The following is a 25,189-nucleotide window of genomic DNA, read 5'->3' as shown; positions in this document are numbered from 1 at the left end:
AAGAGTTTACAAAGTTGAATTCATATGTATTCATGGACTCGCTTTCATTCTTCTTGGGTTTATTTCAGGAGTCAAGGTAAATCATAACTGCAGCCTAAAGTTTTAGATCTAAGAAAAAAAAAATCCACATGTATCCCCACTATTCCTTTTTGATTCCACAAAAGATAGCTCTTCAGATTCCTTTTTTGCAGCAGTAGCTGGTTGGACAATTTTTATTCTCGGAATGAGAGAAAATAAAGTCCTTGGCTCTTTGTTCAGGTACAACAGAGTGACAAGAAGGTACGCTCTGTAGCTTCATAGGGTTTCACTTGTGTGGTTACGTAGGTGTAGAGGTCAACTAATATTTAGAAATCCCCTTGTGGAATGAGGGGGATTTTAAACTAGAAGTGGAAGTAGGATACTGACATTCTTGGATTTGTTTCTTCAGGATTGCCCGCCCAACAGATATTTGGTATTTGTTGAGAGAAAGAATGGTAGCCGACTCCGTGGCAATGTCATATTAGAAGGCCCTGTCTCTCTTGATATATATTTGCTCATCAGCCTTTAGAGATCTTAAAACAAACAAACAAACAAACAAAACTACCCCCTGAAGAAGCACGTGCCAGCATTTTGACTGCAAGAGTACCCTTTCAATCAAAGTAGGATGTTTCCACTCGACTCTTTTGACCTAGTGCTTGCTTCCCCTGCCAAGGGTGGGGACATGGAGTACACAACATATAAAATGGTCAAAAGCTGGCAGAAGAGTTGACTTAGCAAAAGAGGGGATCACTCCTAGACAATGGAGGGATCCTAGAAATATCCCAGAAACACTGTCGTCAACTTCATAATGGCTTAGCTAAGACATACACATAAATTGGCATTCCTTTATCCAATTCATAATGAATATTGCCAACTGAAAGAAATCAAAATAACTGACAGGGGCTACAACCACACTACTGTAAAAATTGTTTTATTTATTTTTAAAAAGGTTTATTATTTGAGAGAAAGGGAACGTGAGCAGGGGAGGGTCTGCAGAGGGAGAAGAAGAGAGAGAGAATCCCCATGCAGACTCCCTGCTGAGTGCAGAACGAGATGCGGGGCTCGCTCCCAAGACCCTGAGATCATGACCTGAGCTGAAATCAAGAGTTAACCTCTTAACCGACTGAGCCACCCAGGTGCCCCTATAAAAATTGTTTTAGACTAGAAGTTCACTGAATGATCACATCTTGTTGAAAATAGCAAAAATTGTACTTGGTAGAAAAAAATCAACAAAATTAAAATGACAGTTGCAAAAACTACACATATTGTTTTTATTAAGAATTGACAGACTCGAGGGGCGCCTGGGTGGCGCAGTCGTTAAGCGTCTGCCTTCGGCTCAGGGCGTGATCACAGCGTTCTGGGATCGAGCCCCACATCAGGCTCCTCCGCTAGGAGCCTGCTTCTTCCTCTCCCACTCCCCCTGCTTGTGTTCCCTCTCTCGCTGGCTGTCTCTATCCTGTCGAATAAATAAATAAAATCTTTAAAAAAAAAAAAAAAGAATTGACAGACTCAAATCATCATGCCAAAATTTACATCTGCAGAGTTTGACATTAGAAAATTGAACTTCCTAGGAATTATGACCAGAAAATAAAAAATTCATAATGACTAAAGAGAAGATATCATTGCTATAATCATATATTTTTAAAAAGGGATGAATTAAGTCTTCATTACACAATTGATTCAGAAAAGAATTGATCCTGATGAAAATAACTTCAGCAGACTGGTTTAACAGTTTTGTATAATTGACGGAGAAGTTAAATTGGTTTATGGAAAAAAAGAAAAAAGAAAAAAGAAGGGGGCGCCTGGGTGGCTCAGTCGGTTAAGTGCCTGCCTTTGGCTCAGGTCACGATCTAAGGACCCTGGGATTGAGCCCTGTGTTGGGCTCTCTGCTCAGTGGGGAGTCTGCTCTCCCTCTGCCTCTGCCCACTGCTCTGCCTGCTTGTGCTTTCTCTCTCTCTGTCAAATAAATAAAATCTTTTTTAAAAAATTGGTTTATGGAATAGGTCCGTAAGATGCTTTCGACAGATTCATCAGTGTTGAAATAATTTGTGTAAGACTTTTATATTCATAAACACAGAGTCAGAATATTAAAAAATCATCTTTAGATTGAAATAGTGGTGTCAAAACATTCGGGTCAAAACATCCTGACTGTCTTATCCCTGGTGTTGACCATAACTTCAGCATTGATACCTTCATAATCTTTCAGTGGAAATTAATGACATTGATGGGTATGTTCTGTGATGGTTGCAGACACGGAACCTGCAGGTCACCCTGGAAGATGGTCACATTGAACTGAACACCAGGGATAGCAACAGCCCGATTTTTAGATCTACGCAGACGTACGTGGATGGTTCCCTGCATTATGTATCTGTAATAAGTGACAACTCTGGGTGAGTGTGATGGCACTTTCGCCAGAGCTCTAAAACTTTTATTTAGCTTAATGGAATTTTCTGGTATCTTTTTGGAGAAGTAGGTGTCCTTGATGCTAACACTATTTTACTAGTAAGTCTTAGCCTTCTTCCTGGTTCTGTATCAATGTCCTTGTTAAAAAAAAAAAAAATCAATCAGCCTAAAGGAGGTTGGGTAAACAAACTGTGGTCTATTCAAAATGTGGGAATGAGACCACAGTAATGAGCACAGGTCTACGTTAAAGGCCTACAACTGTATAGAACGACGTGGATGAACCTCGCAGCGTCCTGCCGAGTGAAAGAGGTCACACATAAAAGAATTTATCTCCATGATTTCATTTATATAAAATTCAAAAAGAGGCAAAATTAATTTATTTTATCCGAGTTCAGGATTCGGGGGTTATATCCTCAGACGGGGAGAAGGGAGCACAAGGCAGGGTTCCTGGGTGCTGATCGGTTCTCCTTCTTTGGCTGGGTGCTGATGTCGGTGTGTTCACACTGCAAAAAATTCACTGAGCACACAGGATATGTGCACTTTCTGTACATATAGGATACTTTAATAAAAATATAATAAAAAAGAAATACGTGGGAAAAATTTTTAAATGCTCTTTAAAAATAAATCTAGTTTAACAAGTTACTTTAGGTTAAAGATAAGGAGTCTGAATTGAAGAGCCTAAGTTGGCCACATGGTGAGAAACTTTTCTTCCCTGCCATTCTCTTGTTTTGCCTTCCTCCTCTTCCAGATTCCGGCTGCTCATTGACGACCAGACTCTGAAAATTAACCAAAGGCTACAAGACTTGTCGGGTTCCCAGCATCCCCTGTATCTGGGCGGGAGTCACTTCGAGGGTTGTATCAGCAACGTTTTCATCCGGAGGTGCGTGCCCTTTTCTGGGTGTGTGGCTGATGAGCGTGGCCTGCCTCCGGGGAGGGCATCTCCTTGCTCTGGTGGTGGAGCTGGATTTGTCACCACTTGCTGCACGAGGCTGTCATTCCTCTAACCTCCAAATGCCTTCTTAGACAAGATACACACATTAGAAACAAACCACCTCCCACACACACACGCCTGGGCCCAGCCTCCCTTTGTAGGAACGGGTGTGGCACATAACCTTGGGAAAGGTCTAGTGAAAGTGAACTTTCCGATTACGGCCCTGAAGGGTTCCCATACTGAAATTATACATCAGTTTAATCAAGGTCGTGCGGTTTGATTTCTTGCAGCAAGATCAACCCTTCTGCAAACTCACCCCTAAGGTTTCCTGATGTTCACCATCATCCTAGGTCGCCGGCGCCCACTCCTCTCCTCTCTGCATAGTTCATCTTCACATTTCTAAATGACACCTGTTCCGAAGAAAGCACCCTCTTACTCTGGCTTTGCCCCAGCCCTAACCATTCAAGTCAATGAAATTTCTCAAGCCTTTCTGCCGGCAAGGCACAGTGCTGGGTATTTTAGGGGATGCAGAAGTGGGTCACAGCACATCCCCCTCGTCTCTGAGCCCCGTGTCTCCTCTAGACATAATGTGCTGGTGGGAGATGAAAGTTCACCTAAAGCGTGACAGCAACGATGTGTAGTTTCGAAGCAAGCTCTCTCTGCCAGTGCATCTTCCTTGAGATTTCAGAGCTGGACAGTGGTTTTCTTTTCCGCTCTCATTCCAGTCAATCAGAGAGTCCTGCAGTCCTGGACTTGGCCAGTAAAACTTTCAAGAGAGACGTGTCCCTGGGAGGCTGCAGTCTAAACCCACCACCTTTCCTCCTGTTGCTTAGAGGTTCTATGAAGTTTAACAAATCCTACACTTTCAATATCAACCAGGTAAGTGTAGCCAACACTGGCTTTTGCTTCTCCCCCGGGGATTCTCAGAAGTGAATCCTACCTCGTGTGAGATGTTGGGCAAGGGGTGGGAATGGAGGGAGGGGTGTAGATCACCTGATCCTTCAGTCGTGGGCGCCTCCAGGAAGTGGGATTGATGGGTCAGCAACAGTTGAATCATACCAAAATGTGGAAAAGGGTTCCTCTCGTTTACTTTGCATCTCGGTGAAAATACGGCAGTTTTTGCAGACAGAACAAATTGAATCTTGGGTTTCTCAAGTCCCATAGATGATGTCTTGCTCTTTTGACACTTCTGTTGTGTCTCCAACAGGTACGATGAGTTTCTCTAGAATACAGGAGTCAGGCCCCTTCCCCTCCCCACAGATACCCCTCCACCCTGCCTCTCATGACATATGTGTGCGCGCACCCAGGCCTTGCCAAGACCAGTGTGGTTTGACCTTGACCGCACATTAGAAACAGCTGGGGAGCTTTTAAAATCCTAATGCTCCGGTTGCATCCCACCCAATTAGGTCAGATGCTCTTGAGGCGGGTCCAAGCGGCAGGAGTTTGTAAAGCTTCCAGGGGATTCTAATGTGCAGCATTAAGAAAGCCTGAAAAAAAAAAAAAAAAAAAAAGAAAGCCTGAAAGAAAGTCCCATTTCTGATTTGGAGGAGCGGAAGCATCATAATGAATTGGACACAGGGTTAGGACTTAAAGAATTCCTTGCTGTGCCCAAGGTCAACAGCCTGACCTCCCCGTGTCTGGAGGTTACAATTAAAAGGATTAATGGATAACACTGAGCACCTCATCTGTGCCAGCCATCGCGCTAAGCTCTTTAAGTGGCTTTTCTTCCTAAATCTGCAAGTAACCTTGTGTGGGAAGTCTTATTATTATCCTTCTACACTTCCATATCACCATACTAGAGTGATAGTACCAAGCGAGTGTATGACTAGCCACGTGCTACAGGACGCGATGCTGCAGTGTAGAAAGGTAAGCAATTTGCCCAAGCTCCCGCACAGAGAAGGTGGAGTTGGAATTCAAAACCAGACAGCCCCCTCCCATAGCCTGTGCCCCCTTTAAGGAAATGCCCTTCTGTTCAACACACTTTTCACTCACTGTCAACCCCATGCCACTTGCCTGCCAGTATTTCCCTGCAGCACAGTGATTCAGAGGAGTTGAAGAGGTAGCACATGATCGGAAACGTCCCATGCTATTGAGAAGGAATATAGTTCATGGAGGGTAGTCATTTTTCTGTTATGAGAAGAATATCTTTAGGACGGCTCCATCAGGAATGGAATCACGTCTTCACTTTTTTCACTGGAAGGCTGAAAGTTATGGAGAGACTAAATTAACACAGCGATGGTAGAGATGGAGAGAAGGAAATGGATTCAAAGCTATTTAGAAGATAGAACGTACAGGACCCAGATAATAACTGAATGTGGGTGGCAAGGGAGAGGCAGGAGTTAATATAATTCCGAGGCATCCAGCCCAGGTTATTGGATGGACGGAGGTGCCGTTGATGGAGCTAGGAGAAGGACGGGTATTTGGAGGAAGAGACTGAGTGGAGTGTGTTTTCTATTGAGTGACAGGTGCCCGCAGGACATCTACAGGGAGAAAGCTGGCAGAGGACCGCCAGGGGTCTCTGAGTGGGCCTTAGCCGATGGTGGGGGTGGGGGCTGGAGCTATCGATGTGGGAGCCGCCAGTGAACACACTGTATTTAATTGTGCCCCTGTTCTGTGCAAGCCCCCAGATTAGGTGGAGTAAGACATTAATTCTGCCCCCAAAAGCTCACTGACAAAAAGAAAACAGCAATGCTCTGTGGTTAAGGACTAGACTTTGGGGTCAGACTTACTGGGTTTGCGTCAGGCTTGATTACTTACTAGGTTTGTGAGCTTGAGTGATTATATAACCTCTCTGTGGGTCTATTCCCTGCAACATAATGAGGATATATAAAGAAATATCTCACAGTGGTGTTGTGAGAGTCAAATGAGGTAATAAACACAAAACATGTAGCAAAGTGCCTGGCACACGGTAAGCATCAGCTGTGATCATTATACACACTAATAACCTAAGGGAAAGGTACAAAACATGCAACAGGCCTAGCGTAGCAGGAATTTTCCTGCCCCAGAGATCAGGAGGTGACACACAAGCTGGGTCTGGAGGATGGGTTGGGTTTAGATAAGTGAATGTCGCTGCTGCGTGAGCAGAAGCCCGAAGCCCAGAGGCAGGTTGTGGGCACGACGCAGGTACAAGACCCTTCCCATACATTCTCTCTGATGTTCGCTAGTCTCTTTCAGTTCTCACCACACCCCTCTGAGAGCAGAATAAACTACCAACTCTATAGGTCAGGGAACTGAGTCTCAGAGAGGTTAAAAACAAAAACACAAACACAGCAACTTGCCCAAGAGCACCTGGGCAGTAAATAGTAGACCCAGAGTTCAAACTTAGGGCTATAGATCTCAAAGAGTATTCTCTTCACACCACATCCTGTAGCCTCTATAGGCTTGGAGAGCTTGGTGAACAGGGGAAATTGGGTGGAGAAAGGAGAGTGACGGAGGTAAGCTCAGAATTCCAAGTTTTAGGGGCGCCTGGGTGGCTCAGGTCATGATCCCAGCATTCTGGGATCGGGCTCCCTGCTCAGCAGGAAGCCTGCTTCTCCCTGCCCCACTCCCCCTGCTTATGTTCCCTCTCTCCCTGCCTCTCTATCTGTCAAATAAATAAATAAAATCTTAAAAAAAAAAAAAAGTATTCCACATTTGAGCCACATCAGGCGTAGGATGGCCTGACGTAGTTTTGACGTTTTCCTATAGTCAGCAAGAAACAATTGCAAGCACTGCTTTAAGCCATGTTTAAATAAACTGGCAGGAGCCTGTGACGTGGTTTGGTGAGGGAGTTCTAGAGACAAGGAGTCAGACTGCCAAAGTACTGCAACGGTCCAGGCAAGAGAGTCAGGAGCCCGACTTGCAGGGCAGAGGGACTAGGACTGAAAAGGAAGGAGTGGCAGTTGTGTCACAGAGCTGAAGTAGGACATGGAAGCTAAACTCAGGGAAGAGGCGAGGGAAGTGGGTGTCCACGATGGCCAGGATGTAGGGCCTGAATGCCTTGAAGAGGTGGGGGCCTCTATGAGAAGGAAGAGCTGGTGACAAAAGGTATTTATGAAAACTGTTTATCTTGATGTTACTGCTCTTGATACACAAAGAAGAATCTTTCTGGAAGGGAGTGAGGCCCCACTGCTGAGAACCCCAGGCAAGAAGCTCCACTAGGATCCACGTTTGGCTGGATTTGAAGTGGTTTTAAGCAATTCATTTAACTTTCTGGCGGGCATGATTGCGCTTCTCCACTCAGCAATGTGTAAGCACAGAACGTTTTAAATAACTGGTATCAGGTTTCCATTCTGAGTACTCTGTCCAGGAATCGGTCGGGCAGGAAAACCTGATCTTGAAGGAATTTAAATTTGTTGGGAAGCCCTTAGCTATTAGCTCCAAGTGTAAAAAGGCTTAAACAATAAGAGGATCTATAAAGTCACATAATGGACAGTTCGGGGACAGGTAGGCTTAAGGCCTGGCCCGTCTCAGCTCAGCTCGGCTCCACCCTGCGTGGTTCGGGGCTTCACATACTCACGGGATAATGCCCAGCACCAGATCCACAGACCAGCTCGGCTTTATTAGTAAAGAAATATGCCTCAGAGGCCCCGCCCCCTATATCCCCCCAGACTCATTGGCCAAGAGCGAGGTCACATGTTCATCCCTCAACCAATCCCCGGCACAGCGAATCCTTGCCCTTCCCTTCGACAAATAGAAATCCCAGCAGAGCTCTGAGTCTTGCACGAGTCGGGGACACAGGAGCAAAATCTGGGTTCTGCCTAGGCGAGCAAAAGGGAGGAACGGCTGGAGAGTCTCGGTTTCTACCAATTTTTCTAGTCCCGCTTGACATTTATTACCGTTGTTTTTCAGCATTAAAATTTTGTTCTGTTCAAAAGCTCAATGTCTGTGTATGGATCAATTCTGATTAAAGTGGAGACAGGCCGTAGTCCCCCGCAAACACACACACACCCGCCCTGCCATACACACACCTTCCGGTTCCTGGTCTCTGTTTTTGCAATGCCCCGCTGCAGAAACCCAAGTGAATGGCTCCAGCAGAGGGGCGGCCTGGCAGCCAGCCTGGCAACTCTGCGTCCCGCTGACCGGCTGTGCAGGCCTCGTGCTGCTGGCCCAACGCTGGCTCTCTCGAGGGACACTACGATTATTCCACAGCTCCACGGTGGGGAGGGGCTCTGGGTACCCACTGGCCCCAGGTGTGGCAGCTGTCGGGAAAGAGAGCAGACTTGTGTCGAGGATGGGAAGAAAGTGCATCCTCCCCAAGGATGAATTCATCTCTACTGAAGTAATTTCCTAGGATCAAAGTAAAAACGGAGCAAGGCGCTTAGCAAGATAAGTATTCTTTACTCTTTCCCCTGATAATGAGCCGTCCTAAGTTTTTGCTTCTCTGCCTTCCAGCCATTGCAGGACACACCAGTGGCCTCCCCACGGAGCATGGAGATGTGGCGAGAGGCCCAGTCCTGCCTACCACCTCCCCGGGCCCAGGCCAGTCACGGAGCCCTCAGGTTTGGGGACAGGCCCACCAGCTACCTGCTATTCACGATTCCCCAGGAGCTGGTGAAACCCAGGTATTTTGACTATTCCTGCCTCCACACCAACTCAGAACCCGACTCTGCAGTTGTACCCCAGAGCCGGCCAGCTGGCAGGACACCACGCGCCTGTCACTAATGAAGGGGCAGCAGTACTTCTGTGGAAGGAGGTGCTGGCCTGCACAGGACACAGCACCTGACAGCCCAAGCGTGCTCCATCCCGCAGCTGGAAGGCCGCTCAGGGGCTGGAACAATCTGCTTGGCTCTGGGGTAGAATTGACGGTGTTCTAAAAATACGACTGATATTTCCTTTCAAAGCTGCTATTTATTTCTACGATAAATCACCTTTCTTCTCTACATTCTATAGTCAGAGAAAAATAATTCTTGTAAGTAGACTCAGTGCCAGATAGATCATTTTTAGAGAGCGCTTTTGGACTTCTTGTGCTAACAAGTTGCATCTCTTCTGGGGAGGAGGAGTGAACAGAGATATTAATTATGTCAGGAAAAAAAGTAGGAAAACAAGGCTTGTCATTTTCATATGATTTGGAGACATAAATAACAAGGTGCCAAAATGCCTTTATGATTTATGTACAGAAGCAGAATTTCCCAGGGGTCAAAATGGTCTGGCTTTAAGACCGAGCTTTCAGTCCCCACTCTGCCACTTGCTGGCTGTGTGACCTCAGGCCATTTGCCAGTTGGGTCTTCTGGGATGCAGATGTCAAGATGGCATTAGATGTTGCAAGAGATGTATTGTTCCTGTGGGAGATAAAGGTGGAGGGAGCAGGGGCTGGTGGGAGGAGCCTTCTGCTGAGACAGGGACCCAACACCTGTGAACGATGGCGCCGCAGCCAGCAAAGGTCACCCCTTCGAAGAGTCTGGTGTCGGGCATAAATGGCCTGCCTCTAGTTTTGCTGTTGAGCTCAGTCCTTGGGTGGGGGTCACCCATTTGCCGCCACAGATCTGAGGGCATGGGGGCTGGGGGCTGCCACCCACGGTGCCCCTGCAGCCAGTTCATTCCAAGGGGGTTTGGAGGAGCAAGTCAATGGACACTATAGGCTGTTGCTCAACTTTTCTAAACCTCACCTTTTCTCCATGAACTTGGCATCATCAGTGTTTTCACAAGTTGCTACATCTCTTTGAACCTCAGTTTTCTCATCAGTGAAATGGAGCTGAGAATGCTTTCCTTGCAGGAAGGGGATGTAGTAGCTTGCAAGGAGCTGGCCCTTGGAGGCCCACTCAATAAGCCAAGTGCATGATTCACAGGCAGATGTGAAGGCTGGAAAAGGGAAGGGTGGAGTTCGGAAGGAGAACCCTAGGGCAGCAGCTCCCCATCTCCGTTTGCACCACGGAAAGGCTGGGGATCCCTGATTTGCCAACTGAGACTGAGAAGTGAGGTCCCACTCCGTTATTAACCCTTCCCGGGGCTACCTCTCGAGAGGAAGGTCCACTCCCCATCACTGTGCTCTTGGTCAAGCTGACCTTAGGGACAGCAGTGTCTGTGTAGAGGCTGCCCCGCCTCCCCGCCCTCCTGCCCTCCCCCTCCCCGCAAAGCCCCTTCCTGTCTCGCATCTTGTCTCAGAGCACACTCAGTGTGGCGAGTTCTCTGGCTTCTTCTGATGATTAAACCCCAGCACCTTCCCTTGCAACCGGAAGTATATGTAATAAATGGGAAAAGGAACATTTTAACGGGGAAGTGGTAAAACGTAGTCATTAGTAGATATAATTTTTAAATTTTTGAAGTCTCAAATATTGTAGCCATCGGAGTGTATTTTCAGGATAACGCAAGTCCAGAATATGGGCTATTCCATTGTTCTCATTCTAATTTCTTTTTTTTTTTTTAATGATTTTTTATTATATTATGTTAGTCACCATACAGTACATCCCCGGTTTCCGATGTAAGGCTCGATGATTCATTAGTTGTGTATAACACCCAGTGCACCATGCAATACGTGCCCTCCTTACTACCCATCACCGGTCTATCCCATTCCCCCACCCCCCTCCCCTCTGAAGTCTCATTCTAATTTCTATTCTAGCAATTCGTTGCCTCTCCTTTAAAATGCTGCACCACTATTTTATCCTCTTGATGAATGTATAAAAATGCCACTTCGTTCTCTGCCTTAGTGCCCTCTCCACCAGCAATGAAGAGTCAGAGCTGCGGTATCATATGCTGGGATTTGAACCTACTGGTGTCTTTTTTGGGTGTTAGTCAGTTAGCCTTTTATGAAAGAAAGCTGCTGTAAGAAGTAACTCTGGAAAGCAAATGTCAAGCCTGATAACCAAGCCCACATATGTAAAGTACTTTAATTCTGTAGCAAGTTCGAATATCCTCCTTAAATTGGCTAACCCTCATTCTGCAAACCTCCGCACACAGCTACACCAAGGGAAATATTGAGCGGTGTCACCATCTGGTTGGTTTAATTCAACAAATATAGATTTGCCTTTCGTTTTGAAGAACATCACCCTCAAGGAAACTCCCTAATCTAAAAAATTCAAGTACCTCAGCGTTTGCTCAGGCTCACGGTATTAAAAAGCAAGGAGAAGTAACGGTGTCATTTTCTCTTCCGCTTCCTGACTCCGCCTCCAAGTTTTTCATTTACCATTTAATTCAACTATTCAATTAACTGTTTCATTCAACTCGACTATTTGTCGAGTGCCTGCTGTGTGTGAGGCACCCACTGGGGCTACAGCTTTAAGCAGGAGAGACCTAGGTTCTGCCTTCCGTCACCCAAGGAGTGGGGATGACAGCCTACTGAAACCTGGATTCCCCATCAGCTTTGCGCGCTGCCCTTTCAGGCACCCGTCAGTGCGCCTGTGCGCTGGACACAGCTCAAGCGTGAAACGTCCATCGCTGCATTCCCAGGGCTCACCGCAGTGCCTTACACATGCTACACACTCATTAAATATTTGTTGGATGCATGGTGGGCGGGTCAATGAGTGAATGTAAGTTCTCGGGCAAAGTAAATCTGGCTTAGCCAGATGTGCATACGATATGTAACCACCATGCAAAGGAGTATTAACTTCTATTTTCTTCTTTTGCTGTGTGATGCTTGCTTAATTCCTGTGCCATCGTAGGTGGGGTCTAACGGTCCCAGAAACATAAAAGTGGGTGGGAGAGGGTGGATCTGTACTTTTCTGCCTCTGGGTTAAATATGTCTTACAGAAAAAGATGCTTATCTGATGTGTAAATCAAATCCTTGTTATTCCAGTTGCCCCCCCCATACACACACACACACGCACACACACACACACACACTTCCCCTTACAACTCTCCTCTCCTTGCACGTACCACAAAATCGAATGCTTCTTCACTGGGTTAAAAAGGCACAGGCCCCTAGGTGAAATGAGCCAGGAGTCACAGACAGGTGAGTACTATTTAATTCCATTTATATGAGGGACCTAGAGTAATCGAATTCAGAGAGACAGGAAGGAGAATGGCGGTCCCCAGGGGCTCGGGGCACAGGGAATGCAGAGATGGTGTTCGATGCGTACGGAGTTTCCATTTTGCAAGGTGCAGAGTTCTGGAGACTGGATGCCCAGCAATGTGAGTGTACTTAACCCCACTGTACACTTGAAGAAGGTTGAAATGGCAAATTTTATGTTTTGTATATACTTTGCCATGATTTTTTTAAAATGTAGATCCTTCTAAAACAGTGAGGCACCTGCTTTCGTGCCGTGTGCTGCGACTTACAGCAGCAGCTAGGCCTGACAGAGCTTCCTCATTATCCCCCCAGTAGTGTAAGAAAATCATATGCAGGGGCGCCTGGGTAGCACAGTCGTTAAAGCGTCTGCCTTCGGCTCAGGGCGTGATCCCGGCATTCCGGGATCGAGTCCCACATCAGGCTCCTCTGCTGGGAGCCTGCTTCTTCCTCTCCCACTCCCCTGCTTGTGTTTCCTCTCTCGCTGGCTGTCTCTGTCAAATAAATAAATAAAATCTTAAAAAAAAAAAAAAAAAGAAAATCATATGCAAAACTTTTAATAGCTGGACTCTAACAGCTTTTAAAAATTCCCAAAGAGATAGGTCATTTAATCAGCACATGCCTTAGCTGATTCATCTGAATAATGGGGGTTGAGTGTTTGCACCTCACCCTCTCTTCCGGCTTCAGGGACTCAGACAAACACTAAAAACACTAAAACCCTCTATTTTCCTTCTTGGCCTGTTGCTTTTTCCTGACAGGTTACGGTTTGCTGCGGACATGCAGATGGCTTCCTCCAGAGGGCTTGTGTTCTACACGGGCACGAAGAACTCCTATATGGCTCTTTATGTCTCAAAGGGACGGCTGGTCTTCACCCTGGGGGCAGATGGGAAGAAGCTGAAACTCAAAAGCAAGGAGAAGTACAGTGATGGGCAGTGGCACACGGTAAGAGCCGGGCTGCGGGAAGCTCCCACGGCCGCAGAATTCCCTGCCGAGTAGCCTAGAGAGGCGTCTCGGCGTCCTGCCAGCCCCTGAGCTCAGCACTGACAGAGCCTGTGTGCTCAGAGGCCCCGAGCACCCTAGCACCTGGGCAGTGGAGACTGCTACGCACACTGTGCAAGGATGTCGTGCGTCCCTGCCTCAGTGCCAAGCTGGGCTCTAGTCACGGCTTCTTCAGTCCCCGCCATGCCTCCCTGAGCTCTGTCCCCTCCCCTCCCACCCCTGCTTCCTGGACCATTTCTCTCTGTCAAGACGATGTCCAGGTCTCCGCGGGGAGGGCCCCTCTCTGAGCCCAGAATGCCTTCTGCCTAACACAAGCTTAAGGATCCACACCCCTCGCTTTCCAGATCTTCCCTGAGGGCATCCCAGATTTCAAGAGATGACAGGATAAGAAAGGATAAGAGCTGGGATTCAAAGGAGAGGCAGGGCCCAGATCATACAAGCGTTGAAGGCCAAGGTGAGGACTCGGATTTTATTCTGAGTGTCTCTGATGCTTCTGAAGAATCTTCAACTAAATAAGGAGCATTGCGCGAACAGATGGATATTTTCAAAGCTGTCTGTAGTTGAAGAGATGAAATGGGGAAAGAGTGGCCAGATGGACACCACCGCCTTTGCTTCAAGAAGACTCGGGGAGCATGGACAGAAGTACACTGTCAGACATGTGCTCCCCAGACCGAGAGGGCTTGCTGAGGGATCGCATGGAGAGCATGAGAGAAAGAGAAGTCCATATCAAGTCCTGTGATTTGGGGCCAGCAATTGGGAGGATAGAGGGGCTGCTACTGAGATGCAGAAAATGGGGAGGAGGGGTGTGTGGCCAAGGAAGGGGCAGTTTAGAGCCAGCAAAGAGTCAGGGTTCTACTGTGAGCATCCTAGGGTTGAGTTGCCTCTCAGACATTCAAGCCCACCATTCTAGATAGTAAAGGCCAGAGGTCGCAGCTGGGAGTACAAGTTGGGGAGTCATTAGTGAACAGTCTCATAGCCGTGAGATGGCCGAGTTCACCCAAGAGCCCAGGGATCTTGACTTTTAGCAAAGAGTTGAAAATGTGTGCTCCCTTGTTAGGAAAGAAGTAGCCACTGGCCACTTGCTCCAGGAGCCCTGCCGAAGGACTTTTATTTTTATTTTTTTAATATTGTATCCATTTATATGAGAGAGAACGTGAGGGGGGTGAGAAGAAGAGGGGCAGGGAGAGGGGGAGCCTAAAGTGGGGCTCAATCCCAGGACCCTGAGATCATGACCTGAGCTGAAACCCAGAGTCCAGCACTCAGCCAACGGAGGCACCCAGGCGCACCAAGGAATCCTTCTTTCAAAGCTCACTTTTCTAGCTTACTCTACTCAATATCTAACATAATCTCTCAAAATGGTGATGATGATGACAATACTAGGGAGAGAAATTTCTGATTTTTCTAAAGCTCCTTGAAGAAACAGAAAAACATTTTAAAAATGTTTTTAAAAATGTCCTATGACCAGTAATAAAATGCATCACCAATTATCAAAGGTAAAAAATGGTTAACATATTTTCTTTACTCTTAAGGTGGTGTTTGGGCAAGATGGAGAGAAGGGACACTTGATTGTGGATGGTCTGAGGGTCCGGGAGGGAAGTTTGCCTGGAAATTCTACCATCAACCTCAGAGCACCAGTTTACCTGGGATCGTCTCCCTCAGGGAAGCCAAAGGTAAATAGTTACGCTTCACCAACACACGAAAAGATGTTCCGCATCACTAATCATGAGGGAAATGCAAATCAAAAGCGCAATGAGATATCACCTTACCCCTGTCAGAATGGCTGTTATCAAAAGGACAGGAAATAACGAGTGTTGGCGAAGATGTGGGGAAAAGGGAACCATTTTGTGCCCTGCTGGTGGGAATGTAAATTGGTGCAGCTACTTTGGAAAACAGTATGGAGGTTCCTCAGAAAAAATAAGAGTAAGAATTCCATACAATCCGGTAATTCCACTGCTGAGTATTTACCCAAAGAAAGTGAGGAAAGACACTAATTTCAGAAGATATATACACCCCTATGTTTATTGTAGAACTATTCACAATAGCCAAGATATGGAAGCAACCCAAGTGTCCACTGATAGATGAATGGATAAAGAAGATATGATACACACACACACACACACACACACACACACACACACACACACAGAGGAATATTACTCAGCCATACAAAAGAATGAAATCTTGCCATTCATGACAACAGAGCTCGACCTAGAGGATATTTTGTCAAATGAAATAAGTCAGACAAATATGATTTCACTTCCATGTAGAATCTAAAAAGCAAAACATATGAACAAACAAGCAAAAAAGAAATTGACTCATAAATGCAGAGAACAAAGTGGTGGTTGGCAGAAGGGGAGGTGGGGGATGGGTCAAACAGGGTAAAGGGATTAAAAGATACAAACTTCCAGTTGTAAAATAAATAAGTTATGGGGATGAAAAGTACAGCATCAGGTACATGGTCAATAATATTGTAACAACTTGGTAGGGTGATGGATGGTAACTACACTTGGCATGGTGAGCATTTGGTGCAAAAAAAATAGTTACGCTTTAGGGGCGCCTGGGTGGCACAGCGGTTAAGCGTCTGCCTTCGGCTCAGGGCGTGATCCTGGTGTTCTGGGATCGAGCCCCACATCGGGCTCTTCTGCTGGGAGCCTGCTTCTTCCTCTCCCACTCCCCCTGCTTGTGTTCCTTCTCTCGCTGGCTGTCTCTATCTCTGTCGAATAAATAAATAAAATCTTTAAAAAAAAAAAAATAGTTACGCTTTAGAACCGTATGTAAAAATAATTCACCTTATAATATAATAACGAAGGTGGTCAACAGGTACAAACTTCCAGTTATAAAATAATTAAGTCCTGGGGATAACATGGTGACCATAGTTAATAATACTGTATTATATATTTGAAAGTTGCTAAGAAAGTAAATCATAAAAGTTCTCATCACAAGGAGAAAAAGGTTTGTAACTATGTGTACTGATGGATGTTAACTAGACTTGTTGTGGTAATCATACCACTATATACATATATATGTCATATATATATAGAGAGAGAGAGAGAATCACTATGCTGTACATCTGAAAATGTTATATTTCAATTATATCTCAATCAAAAACATTTTAATATATAATCCTTATATATAATTATATAAGATATAAGATATTCAAGAATCTCAAAATAAATAATTTTTTAAATACCTAATTAAAGTCCTGAAGCCCAAAGAAAATATTCCCCATTCCCAACCCTTCACTTTTAAGGTTCAGCTTGACACGCAGGCCTGAAGGAGTGAGTCTAGGGCTTCTCCATGGCTTTATAGACATGAATCTGTTGGATTCTCTTCCAGGGAATGCAGGGACGTAGGTTTTAGGTTGTAGATGGAGATTTTTTTTTTTTTTTTTTTTTTTATATAGAGACAGCCAGCGAGAGAGGGAACACAAGCAGGGGGAGTGGGAGAGGAAGAAGCAGGCTCATAGCAGAGGAGCCTGATGTGGGGCTCGATCCCACAACGCTGGGATCACGCCCTGAGCCGAAGGCAGACGCTTAACCGCTGTGCCACCCAGGCGCCCTGGAGATTTTTGATTAAGATAATATTTTCCAAACTTTAGCAACTTGTGTTCCCTTCAGCATCTTTCCCAAACGCAGGTAAAAAAATTACTTAATAGCTTGCTCTTGGTCAACTCACTGCTTAAGGTTTTCTGTTTTGATTTGGTTTGTTTTTCTGCATGCAGTTGTGAGGGGAGGGGCAGAGAGAGGATCTTCGGCTGGCCCCACACTCAGCACAGAGCCAGAGGCAGGGCTCGATCTCACAAACCTGAGATCATGACCTGAGCCAAAATTAAGAGTGGGACACTTAATCAACTGAGCCGTCCAGGAGCCCCAAATCTAAGTTTATTTTTAAAAGATGTGTTTGTCTCCCCATACATGGAAACCCAGTATTTTTTACCATAAAGAGTAGGTAACCAGAAATATAAATGTATGGAAACAAAATAGTGTTATTAAAGTCTGGGCAGATAGTGTGGCTTTCCTCCCTTCATTAGGAGAAAAAAGAGTTTGACAAGTGATCGATGTATCTTACATAATTATAAGTGGCATTTAAGAAATATTAACCAAAACTACAATGTGTTCCTTGTCTTAATCAGAAAGTTAGGGAAGTGAGAAAGGACTAACTTTACTAAGTGAATATGTGTTTCGATGTTATTTGGTGTCTGAAATAAAATTGTCTCAAGAACCAAACTTAGGAAAACTTTGGGCTAAGGGAAAGTGACAAGTCCATCTGTCCCCAAAAGGCAGGGATGTGTGCTGCGTTTGTCAAGTGCAAAGGTTTTGGTATGGCCATGGCTCCGAGGCTGAGCTCCGAGAGGGCCCTGTCCCTCCTCTCTCCTCCGACGCCAGCAGAGCCCCCATCACACCTGCACTACTTGGGGCACCAACACAGCTGTCTCTCTTCTCCCTGATCTGCCTTTTGCTCCCACACAGTGAAGTAAGATGGGCTTGTTGACAGTCACCTGAATGTGCTGCCCCACGCTCAGCCACTCTTGCTGCTTTCCTCGGGGCTGCTGGCCCATTCTGCTGTGATGTTTGCTTGCAGTGTGGGAGGAAGGGCCAAGACTCAAATCTGGGCCTGGAAATGGACATAATTAGAAGAGGAAATTTCAGCCAACTTGGATTCTAGGCGGTCAGGCTGACCTAGCCTCGGCCACCGTGTCTCAGCCTAGGCATAGGCTCAGCCTGGCCCACTTGAGTTTTGCACTGGGGTTTGGGCCAAAGCCCCAGCAAGTCATATAGTATTGTTTTGCTTTATTTTATATTATACATATAATATACATATATATTTATAATATATACTATCGTTATATATCATCAGTATATACTAATACTGCACACAATAATATCTATGTATTATACGTAATGAATATTATATAATATTGTGTAATAGATATATAATAGATAACATTAATTGCCAAGGAGAATCCTCAATGTTAGTGTCTGTTTTTCTGTAACCTCTGTACGTATTTCCCTCTCAGAGAAATCACAGGATGGGGTAGCTATTCAAGAGCACAATATGGGAATTCTTTTGACCTGGATAAGTCACACTCGGCATCCTAGTATACAGGACAACCCGCAGATACTCCATCTCACCCTTAGCAGACCAAGTTTCTTTCTGCAGCATTCCTCCCACTTGAGGGTGCAGACCACGGGCTACTCTCCTCCAGATCCTTTCAGAAGGCAGGCAACATCCAATCCACGTCCGCCTCTGAATTCCGAAATCTGCAGTCGGCCGTTAGGGATCCCGTGTTAGGGGATGACCTTCCCTGGAGAGTCTGAGCCTGGTTTCAGATACAGGCTCCTTATTGTGTTAGACGGTAAATCTTAAGAAACTAAAAATGTCGTCACAGGTCCAGTTGGAAGATTATCGTTGATACTGACACCAGATGCGTGCCTAATATCACCACGTCTTGAAATGATCCCATGCTGCATCTGTTGTGTAGGGTTCCAGGGTCCTAAGAGCATTTATCCTGGAAGGGAGTTTAAGGATTTTATTCAGTGATTCTTCCTTTTTTCTTAACGAAAATTTCTTAAAAGTTACAGTCTTTCTCCCCAGAAAAATGCACATACAGAGAACATCCGGTATATAATTTAAGGGATCTCAGAATCCCCAGAGGTGCTTCCTTGGGCCCCAAGTGAGGAGCCCTTATGCCAGGCCCCCTTTAGGGGCTCTACGCATGCCCCCGGGGCTGTGCATCTTGTCTTATTTTAACTCCACAGCGTTCGTGATGTGTTTTTGCTGCACTGAGCCCAACAATGTAGGAAGCTTTTTTACACTTTATTATTTTTGGAGTGTTTTGGCCTCTTTTTCAGTCAGCTGCCCTGCATTAAGCAATCACATCGGCTCATGAAACCTTAGAAGTGGTGTGTACCTGCAAAGAGACGGTGAGATGGGTACACCGTAAGGTGGAAATTTCCCCTGTTGCAGCCCCGTCTGTGTGGACCAGGGTCGGGTCACTGACCAGCACTGGCCAGCAGCCCCCACTGCCCCTGCCCCCTGCACACACACCACTTGGTTTGGTGGCCCCCTCCAACCTCAGCCACCCACCAGACATCTGGTATACAGGTTTTTCTTGGCAGTGTGGGCAGGGAGCCAAATGCAACCGTCAGGCGCACCTGACTCAGGCAGGATGATAAAGCTCCCCACCTGCCCCCTTCTGCAGACAATTGCCCTGCCCTCGACCTTGGCTGCCCCTGTGTGTCTGGGAGGTGTGGCTTAAGGAAGCTTGCTTTCTCTTCTGCTTGGTTGCAGAGCCTCCCCCAAAACAGCTTCGTGGGATGCCTGAGGAACTTTCAGTTGGATCGGAAACCCCTGGACACCCCTTCTGTGAGCGTTGGTGTGTCCCCCTGCTTGGGTGGCTCTTTGGAGAAAGGCATTTATTTCTCCCAGGAAGGAGGTCATGTCATCCTAGGTAAGGGGCAGTTTGGAAGAGTTTATGTCTTTGAGTCTGAAGAACCCCATCATTTTTCTTGAATTATGATCTCTTAACTATTTTTTTTTTCTTTTGAAAGCTAACTCTGTGCTGTTGGGGCCCGAATTTAAGCTGGTCTTCAGCATTCGCCCAAGAAGCCTCACTGGCGTCCTAATACACATCGGGAGCCAGCCGGGGAGACATTTAAGTGTTTACATGGAGGCCGGAAAGGTGCGTACGGTTTGATGACAGGACCTGTGGGTTTCCGTTAGAGCCATCCGCATTTCCGGAGACCACAGTAGGAGGCGTTGTGAGGGAGTGGGATCCCATCTTGTTTTAAGAGACCTGATTTCAGGGCTAACTTAGTGTTTCCCTTTAGCAAGTCAGTTGGTCATCGTGTTTCCTGTTCGTCATATTTAAAATTGGGAAAATTCAAACAAGCTGGGCTGAATTCCACCTGTACCACTTAGTTATATGGCCCTAGGGAAGCTACTTAACTTACTTCACACTCACGTTCTTTATCTTTAAAATGTGGATAATAATGCTTATATCTTAGGGCTTTTGTCAAGAGAATAGAAACTGTCATATCCTCAACAAATGTTCATTTTTCTCTCCTCCCCTTCACCCTCATCACATCTGTACTTTTATTCATAAGGGCAGCACCAAGAGTCATGGCACAGATGTTCTCAACAGCTGTCTACACCATGTTGTGCCCAGGGCCATGGCCTGGTGTCCACTGAGTCACTTTCAGGTTTCCCTTATGGTCCCTAGACCACCCACCAGCGTCTCCGGCCCCTTCAGCCAGGCTGGCCCCCCAGTCTGCCCCCCAGGCTTCCTCTGGCTTGCCATGGAAGCGTCTTTCAGTGTAGGCTTCTGCTGCTGCATCCTGCCCATCCCTCATGGGCCTGGTCAATACCCTATGCTCACCACCAGGTTCTGTCTCTTTCCTTTCAAGAACTCTTCTGAAAACCAAATCCTTCCAGGAAGGCCTCAAGGCAAAGAGCCAATCATGATAATGTTAAAGAGCAAAAATTCAACCGAGTGAATTTGAAGATCTCGCTGAGGTTATTAATTGAGTCATGAATCAGGCAGCATCCCGTCTAGCAAGTAGAGAAGAGCTCTGAGGAGTTATACAAAATGGAGGGTTTTTATAGGAACGAGGGTGGGGCAAGGAAGTCATTAGCAAAGGACAAGAAAGGATTCTTCCAGGCAAGGTCACCTTCCATTAGGGGAAGGGCAAGGGGTCTTAGTAGGTGGATTACCTCACCTAACTTTCAGGGAGGGATGGCGAGGGGGTGGGGATAGAGAAGGCCCATGTGACAGATTACAACGTCGTGGGTGCTGTTCAGAAAATTCCTCACTGATTATTACTATGATGACGTTTCTGGGGGAGGCTGAAATGTCACTTAGGTTAGGTATTCGGCACTGGTTTGGTGACTTGGCTTAAGTGGCTCCATTTTGGGCCTGTGTTTTTCTGTTTAGCCATAATATGCCGTTTTCCTTCACCTCTACCCTTCCACAGCTTATTAACTGTGAGGGGAAAACTCCCAGAAGAAGGTAAAATAGCCCAAATTCCTAAAACACTTTGTATCTGAGATGCAGCCTTGAAGTCTGAGCAAGGCTTCAGATAGGCCAGGGGCACAAGCCCTTGCTGGCCCTGAGAGAAGGCTGGCTTTTCAGGGGAGGGGGAGGAGCTCCAGGAGGGCTTCTGGAGAGGAAATAATCACACACACACAAATCGGGACCTGATGACCTTCATAACGGCAGTGACACTGTTTAGCTGGAAAATGGCCTGAGAATCCGCCGCACTGTCTAGCTACATGCAAATTAAATGCAAATTAGTTACCAACTCGCTTATTTTCGTCCTCGCATTCATTCACCTTGCTTCAGCCCTTGGCCCTGGCCCAGAGAGTGGGAACGCGGGACTCTACACGCTAGCACGAGTGCCTGACCCCTGACGCGAGCCCAGTACAAATGCAGTCAGTGAGCGTGCTGAATTCCCTGAGCAAGAGCCGTGTGTAAGGCGTGCATCCATGGACTTATTATAATTGTCCGGGCCTTGCAGCAGGGGGTACGCCTTCCAGATTTCACATCCTTCTAAACAGAGCCACTGTCACATTTTAATAGCTGAGGAGGCTGTTCGGTGCTCATCAGTGCCCTTCGAGTAGAGCCGGACAGAGGAGGGGTTTGGGTTGGGAGGGCCCTGGGTTTGCAGCTGGCTTGCCTGCCTGGGAGGGAGGCAGCGGAGAGATTCTTGCAAAGCGCTGCCCCTGTGTCATCACCTGGTGTGGGAGGGGCTTACGTCTACAGGGCTTTGGGGCTGGCAGGCGGCAGGGGCTGCGAAGGGAAGAAGCCAGGGAAGTGGGCTCCCCCAGCCCTTCTTTTTTTTTTTTTTTATAATAATTTTTTGTATTATATTATGTTAGTCACCGTACAGTACATCCCCGGCTTCTGATGTAAAGGTCGATGATTCATTACTTGCGTGTAACACCCAGTGCACCATGCAATATGTGCCCTCCTTACTACCCATCACCAGCCCATCCCTTCTGAAGGCAATAGGAAAATGCATGTGTGTTCCAGGTCACGGCCTCTGTGGACAGTGAGGCGGGGGGGATCTTGACATCGGTCACACCAAAGCGGTCTCTGTGTGATGGACGGTGGCACTCAGTGACAGGTATGATGTTTGGCGGCCTATTGTTCACACGCTGAAACGGTCTCCCTTTCCATCTGGACTTGAATGTCCCAAAGGCAGCCTCAGCTCCTCAATCCAATAGTGCCTGACCAGGCTCAGCGCCCCACCCCCAGGGTAACAATGGTGAGAACGCGCCCATCGTCAACCCCAGCTGCATTGATGTCCTCCATCGCCTACAGAGAATTTCTTTTCCTTTTTTTTCTTTCTTTTTCTTTCTTTCTTTCTTTCTTTCTTTCTTTCTTTCTTCCTTTTAGCTCAGAAAACTGATAAGCTCTGTTTGTTTTCAAGGCAGTATAACAGTATGATTTAAATTTTGGCTCTGAAATCAAAAAGAACAAAGATCAAATCTCAGTTCCAGCCCCTACCTAACTGACCTTGGGCAAGCCACTTAATTGCTCTTTATCTTACGTTTCCTCCTCTGCACAATGCAGGGAAAAGTAGGTCCCCCTCCCAGGGTGAAAGTCAAATGGGATAATGTATATAAATTGCACAACAGGGTCCACTATGTAGTAAGTGCCCAGTAAGTATTTGCTCTTTCTGTTGTTCAAGTTCATTATTGGGCTGTTTTTTTCAGCCACCGTTTAGTACCACGGCGATCGGTGTAGACACACCGCTGGGTGGAGAACAGGCACAGCCTCCCCAAACCGAGTCTGCTGTTTTATGAATAACCTGTGTGCAGTACTTTGGAAATCCATTACCCATATTGGCTAAAATACCTTTTGTGAAAAAGCTAGTCTCTTCCTGTCTAATTGGAATGCTAACGCTATGGTAATTAGTTATGATTGTTAACATTGGAGGAATTTTATTTGGAGGGTCAAAAGTGACTCAGTTTTCAGAAGTCAGTGTCTCCCTGGAAAGAAGCTAAGATCTCATGAAATAAACATGGCCTCTAGAGACGGGGGTCGGAATCCCAACTCGTTCAACTTATAACCAAGCCGTATTGTCAGGCTCCTCAATGCTTCAGAGTCAGGGTCTCTTCTCTGGGGAGGAAGAGTGATCATATCTTCCTCACAGATTCATTTTAAGGATTAAATCCTGTGATGTATGTGGAATGCCTAAATACCACTTGGCGTTGAGAAATTAGCTGAATTTGAGTGTAGGTTGGCTGAATTCCTACCAACCGCGCTCCCACGGGAATGAGCTGACCAGAAGCCCATGGTGGCATGGTCACATGGACATTAAACATCGGGCAGGGCTCTCCTTGGGTGATTGACCTGACCAGCTTCCTTTGCCCCCAGTCACCATGAAACAACACATCCTGCACCTGGAACTGGACGCCGAGAATAGCTACACAGCTGGACAGCTCCCCTTCCCACCGGCCAGCACTCACGAGCCACTACACATTGGAGGTACCCCAGGTAACTCTCGTCTTGGCTCCGTGGGTTATTAGCTGGGCTGCGGTTGGCTGGATGGTGGAGACAGTGAGGCCCTTTGCTCCAACACATGGGAAAACCCAACTGCTAGCAACGGGCACATTGTATAGCCCAGGCCACATTACTGCTGCTGCTTCTGTCCCAAGCCTATCGTGTGTAAGCCCCTCTTATGGGGCTGCATTACCCTACAAGCCCGATAGCAACAAGGAATCAGGAAAGGGGCTGAGAAACGGGTCTCTCCTCTCCAGGCGTTTAGCTTCACTGGTGAGTTATTAAGCTTTGGGGGGCCAGAATGGGAGGATCAAGCAGGTTCTGGAATTTTGCCTGGAAGGAGCCTTGTCATTCTTCCTTGTTTTATGTTCCTCCAAATAGTTTGTTAATCTTATGGCTCTTCCATGACCCATAAAAAGGACTCGAGTTTGGAGTTAATATCTATTGATTTGGGCTGTGGAATCGGCTTCTTCGAAGAACTTGAAGAGTAGCCTTGTTACTGATTCATCACGGCAGGCAGGGGTGTTGGGTGCCAGCTCAAAGGAGGCGGCCATTGGGTGGCCCGAGACCCTCGGTCGCTTGAGGTCTAAGAAGACTGTTTTTTAAATTGGGTACATTCACCTGACAGTATGAATTACCCACTGAATGCCTCTCCTTTTCTCTCGAAGCCGGTTTGAAGATGCTGAGGCTCCCTGTGTGGGAATCATTTTTTGGCTGTCTGAAGGACATTCAAGTCAACCACGATCCTATCCCTGTCACTGAAGCCGCGGACATCCAGGGCACTGTCAGTCTGAATGGCTGTCCTGACCACTAACTCAGACCCAACACACGACAAGGGAAGCCCCCTCCAAAAGCACGGTGACCCAACACATCTCCCTCTCTCCCCGCAAGGTCATTCTTGACTGAAGACACCATCTAGCTGGGGTTAATAGCAATCTCATTTTGAATTCTGACCACACAGACTCATCATTTTGGCACTCAGCGCTACGTGTGTATTTTATATAAAAATCCCATTTCTTGAAGATGAACAAATTGTTACACGCTTTTGGTAGTCTCCTTTTCCACTAAAAATGAAATCTTTTAAAGAACATTATTTTCCACCTGTTAAAAAATAAATATCTTTTAAAGCACTTTAAAAACACAAAAGTTGTACACGTGTTAAGGGGTGATAACGTACGCAGTTAAATAAAGGCAGTGTACTCTTTAAATGATGATGTTTTATTAGCGTTACACCAGCGGCTCGATGGGCATTGTTAATCGTACTAATTCTTCAGCACGTGGTCGGAGCGCACCGACAACGCAGTTTTCTGCAGATAATCATTAAGCATATACCGGCGAGGTCCTGCGTGTGCGCGATGTTGGACATGCAATCAGGCATAAGAAAATTCCTGCCCTGAAGGAATATGCAGTC

General features: G+C 46.5%; 1 protein-coding gene across 3 annotated transcripts in view; it reads left to right on the top strand.

Annotated features, from left to right (window-relative positions):
- Positions 1–24,986, top strand: part of LAMA3 (laminin subunit alpha 3) — a 253,876-nt gene extending 228,890 nt beyond the window's left edge. For all 3 annotated transcript variants that reach the window (XM_026496108.4, XM_044382889.3, XM_026496110.4), the window contains 11 exons: positions 2,269–2,408; positions 3,170–3,301; positions 4,078–4,231; positions 8,726–8,895; positions 13,031–13,214; positions 14,801–14,941; positions 19,563–19,722; positions 19,823–19,953; positions 22,303–22,396; positions 23,653–23,772; positions 24,447–24,986. In XM_026496108.4, coding sequence (XP_026351893.3) covers positions 2,269–2,408; positions 3,170–3,301; positions 4,078–4,231; positions 8,726–8,895; positions 13,031–13,214; positions 14,801–14,941; positions 19,563–19,722; positions 19,823–19,953; positions 22,303–22,396; positions 23,653–23,772; positions 24,447–24,592 — 1,572 coding nt within the window. In that variant the 3' untranslated portion in view covers positions 24,593–24,986. The remainder of the gene's footprint in view (positions 1–2,268; positions 2,409–3,169; positions 3,302–4,077; positions 4,232–8,725; positions 8,896–13,030; positions 13,215–14,800; positions 14,942–19,562; positions 19,723–19,822; positions 19,954–22,302; positions 22,397–23,652; positions 23,773–24,446) is intronic.
- The last annotated feature ends 203 nt before the right edge of the window (positions 24,987–25,189 follow it).

This window comes from Ursus arctos, unplaced genomic scaffold (assembly GCF_023065955.2).
Source record: "Ursus arctos isolate Adak ecotype North America unplaced genomic scaffold, UrsArc2.0 scaffold_17, whole genome shotgun sequence".
Classification (NCBI taxonomy): domain Eukaryota; kingdom Metazoa; phylum Chordata; class Mammalia; order Carnivora; family Ursidae; genus Ursus; species Ursus arctos.
The sequence above is the reverse complement of the archived record's forward strand: the minus strand, read 5'-3'. Positions and strand labels throughout refer to the sequence as shown.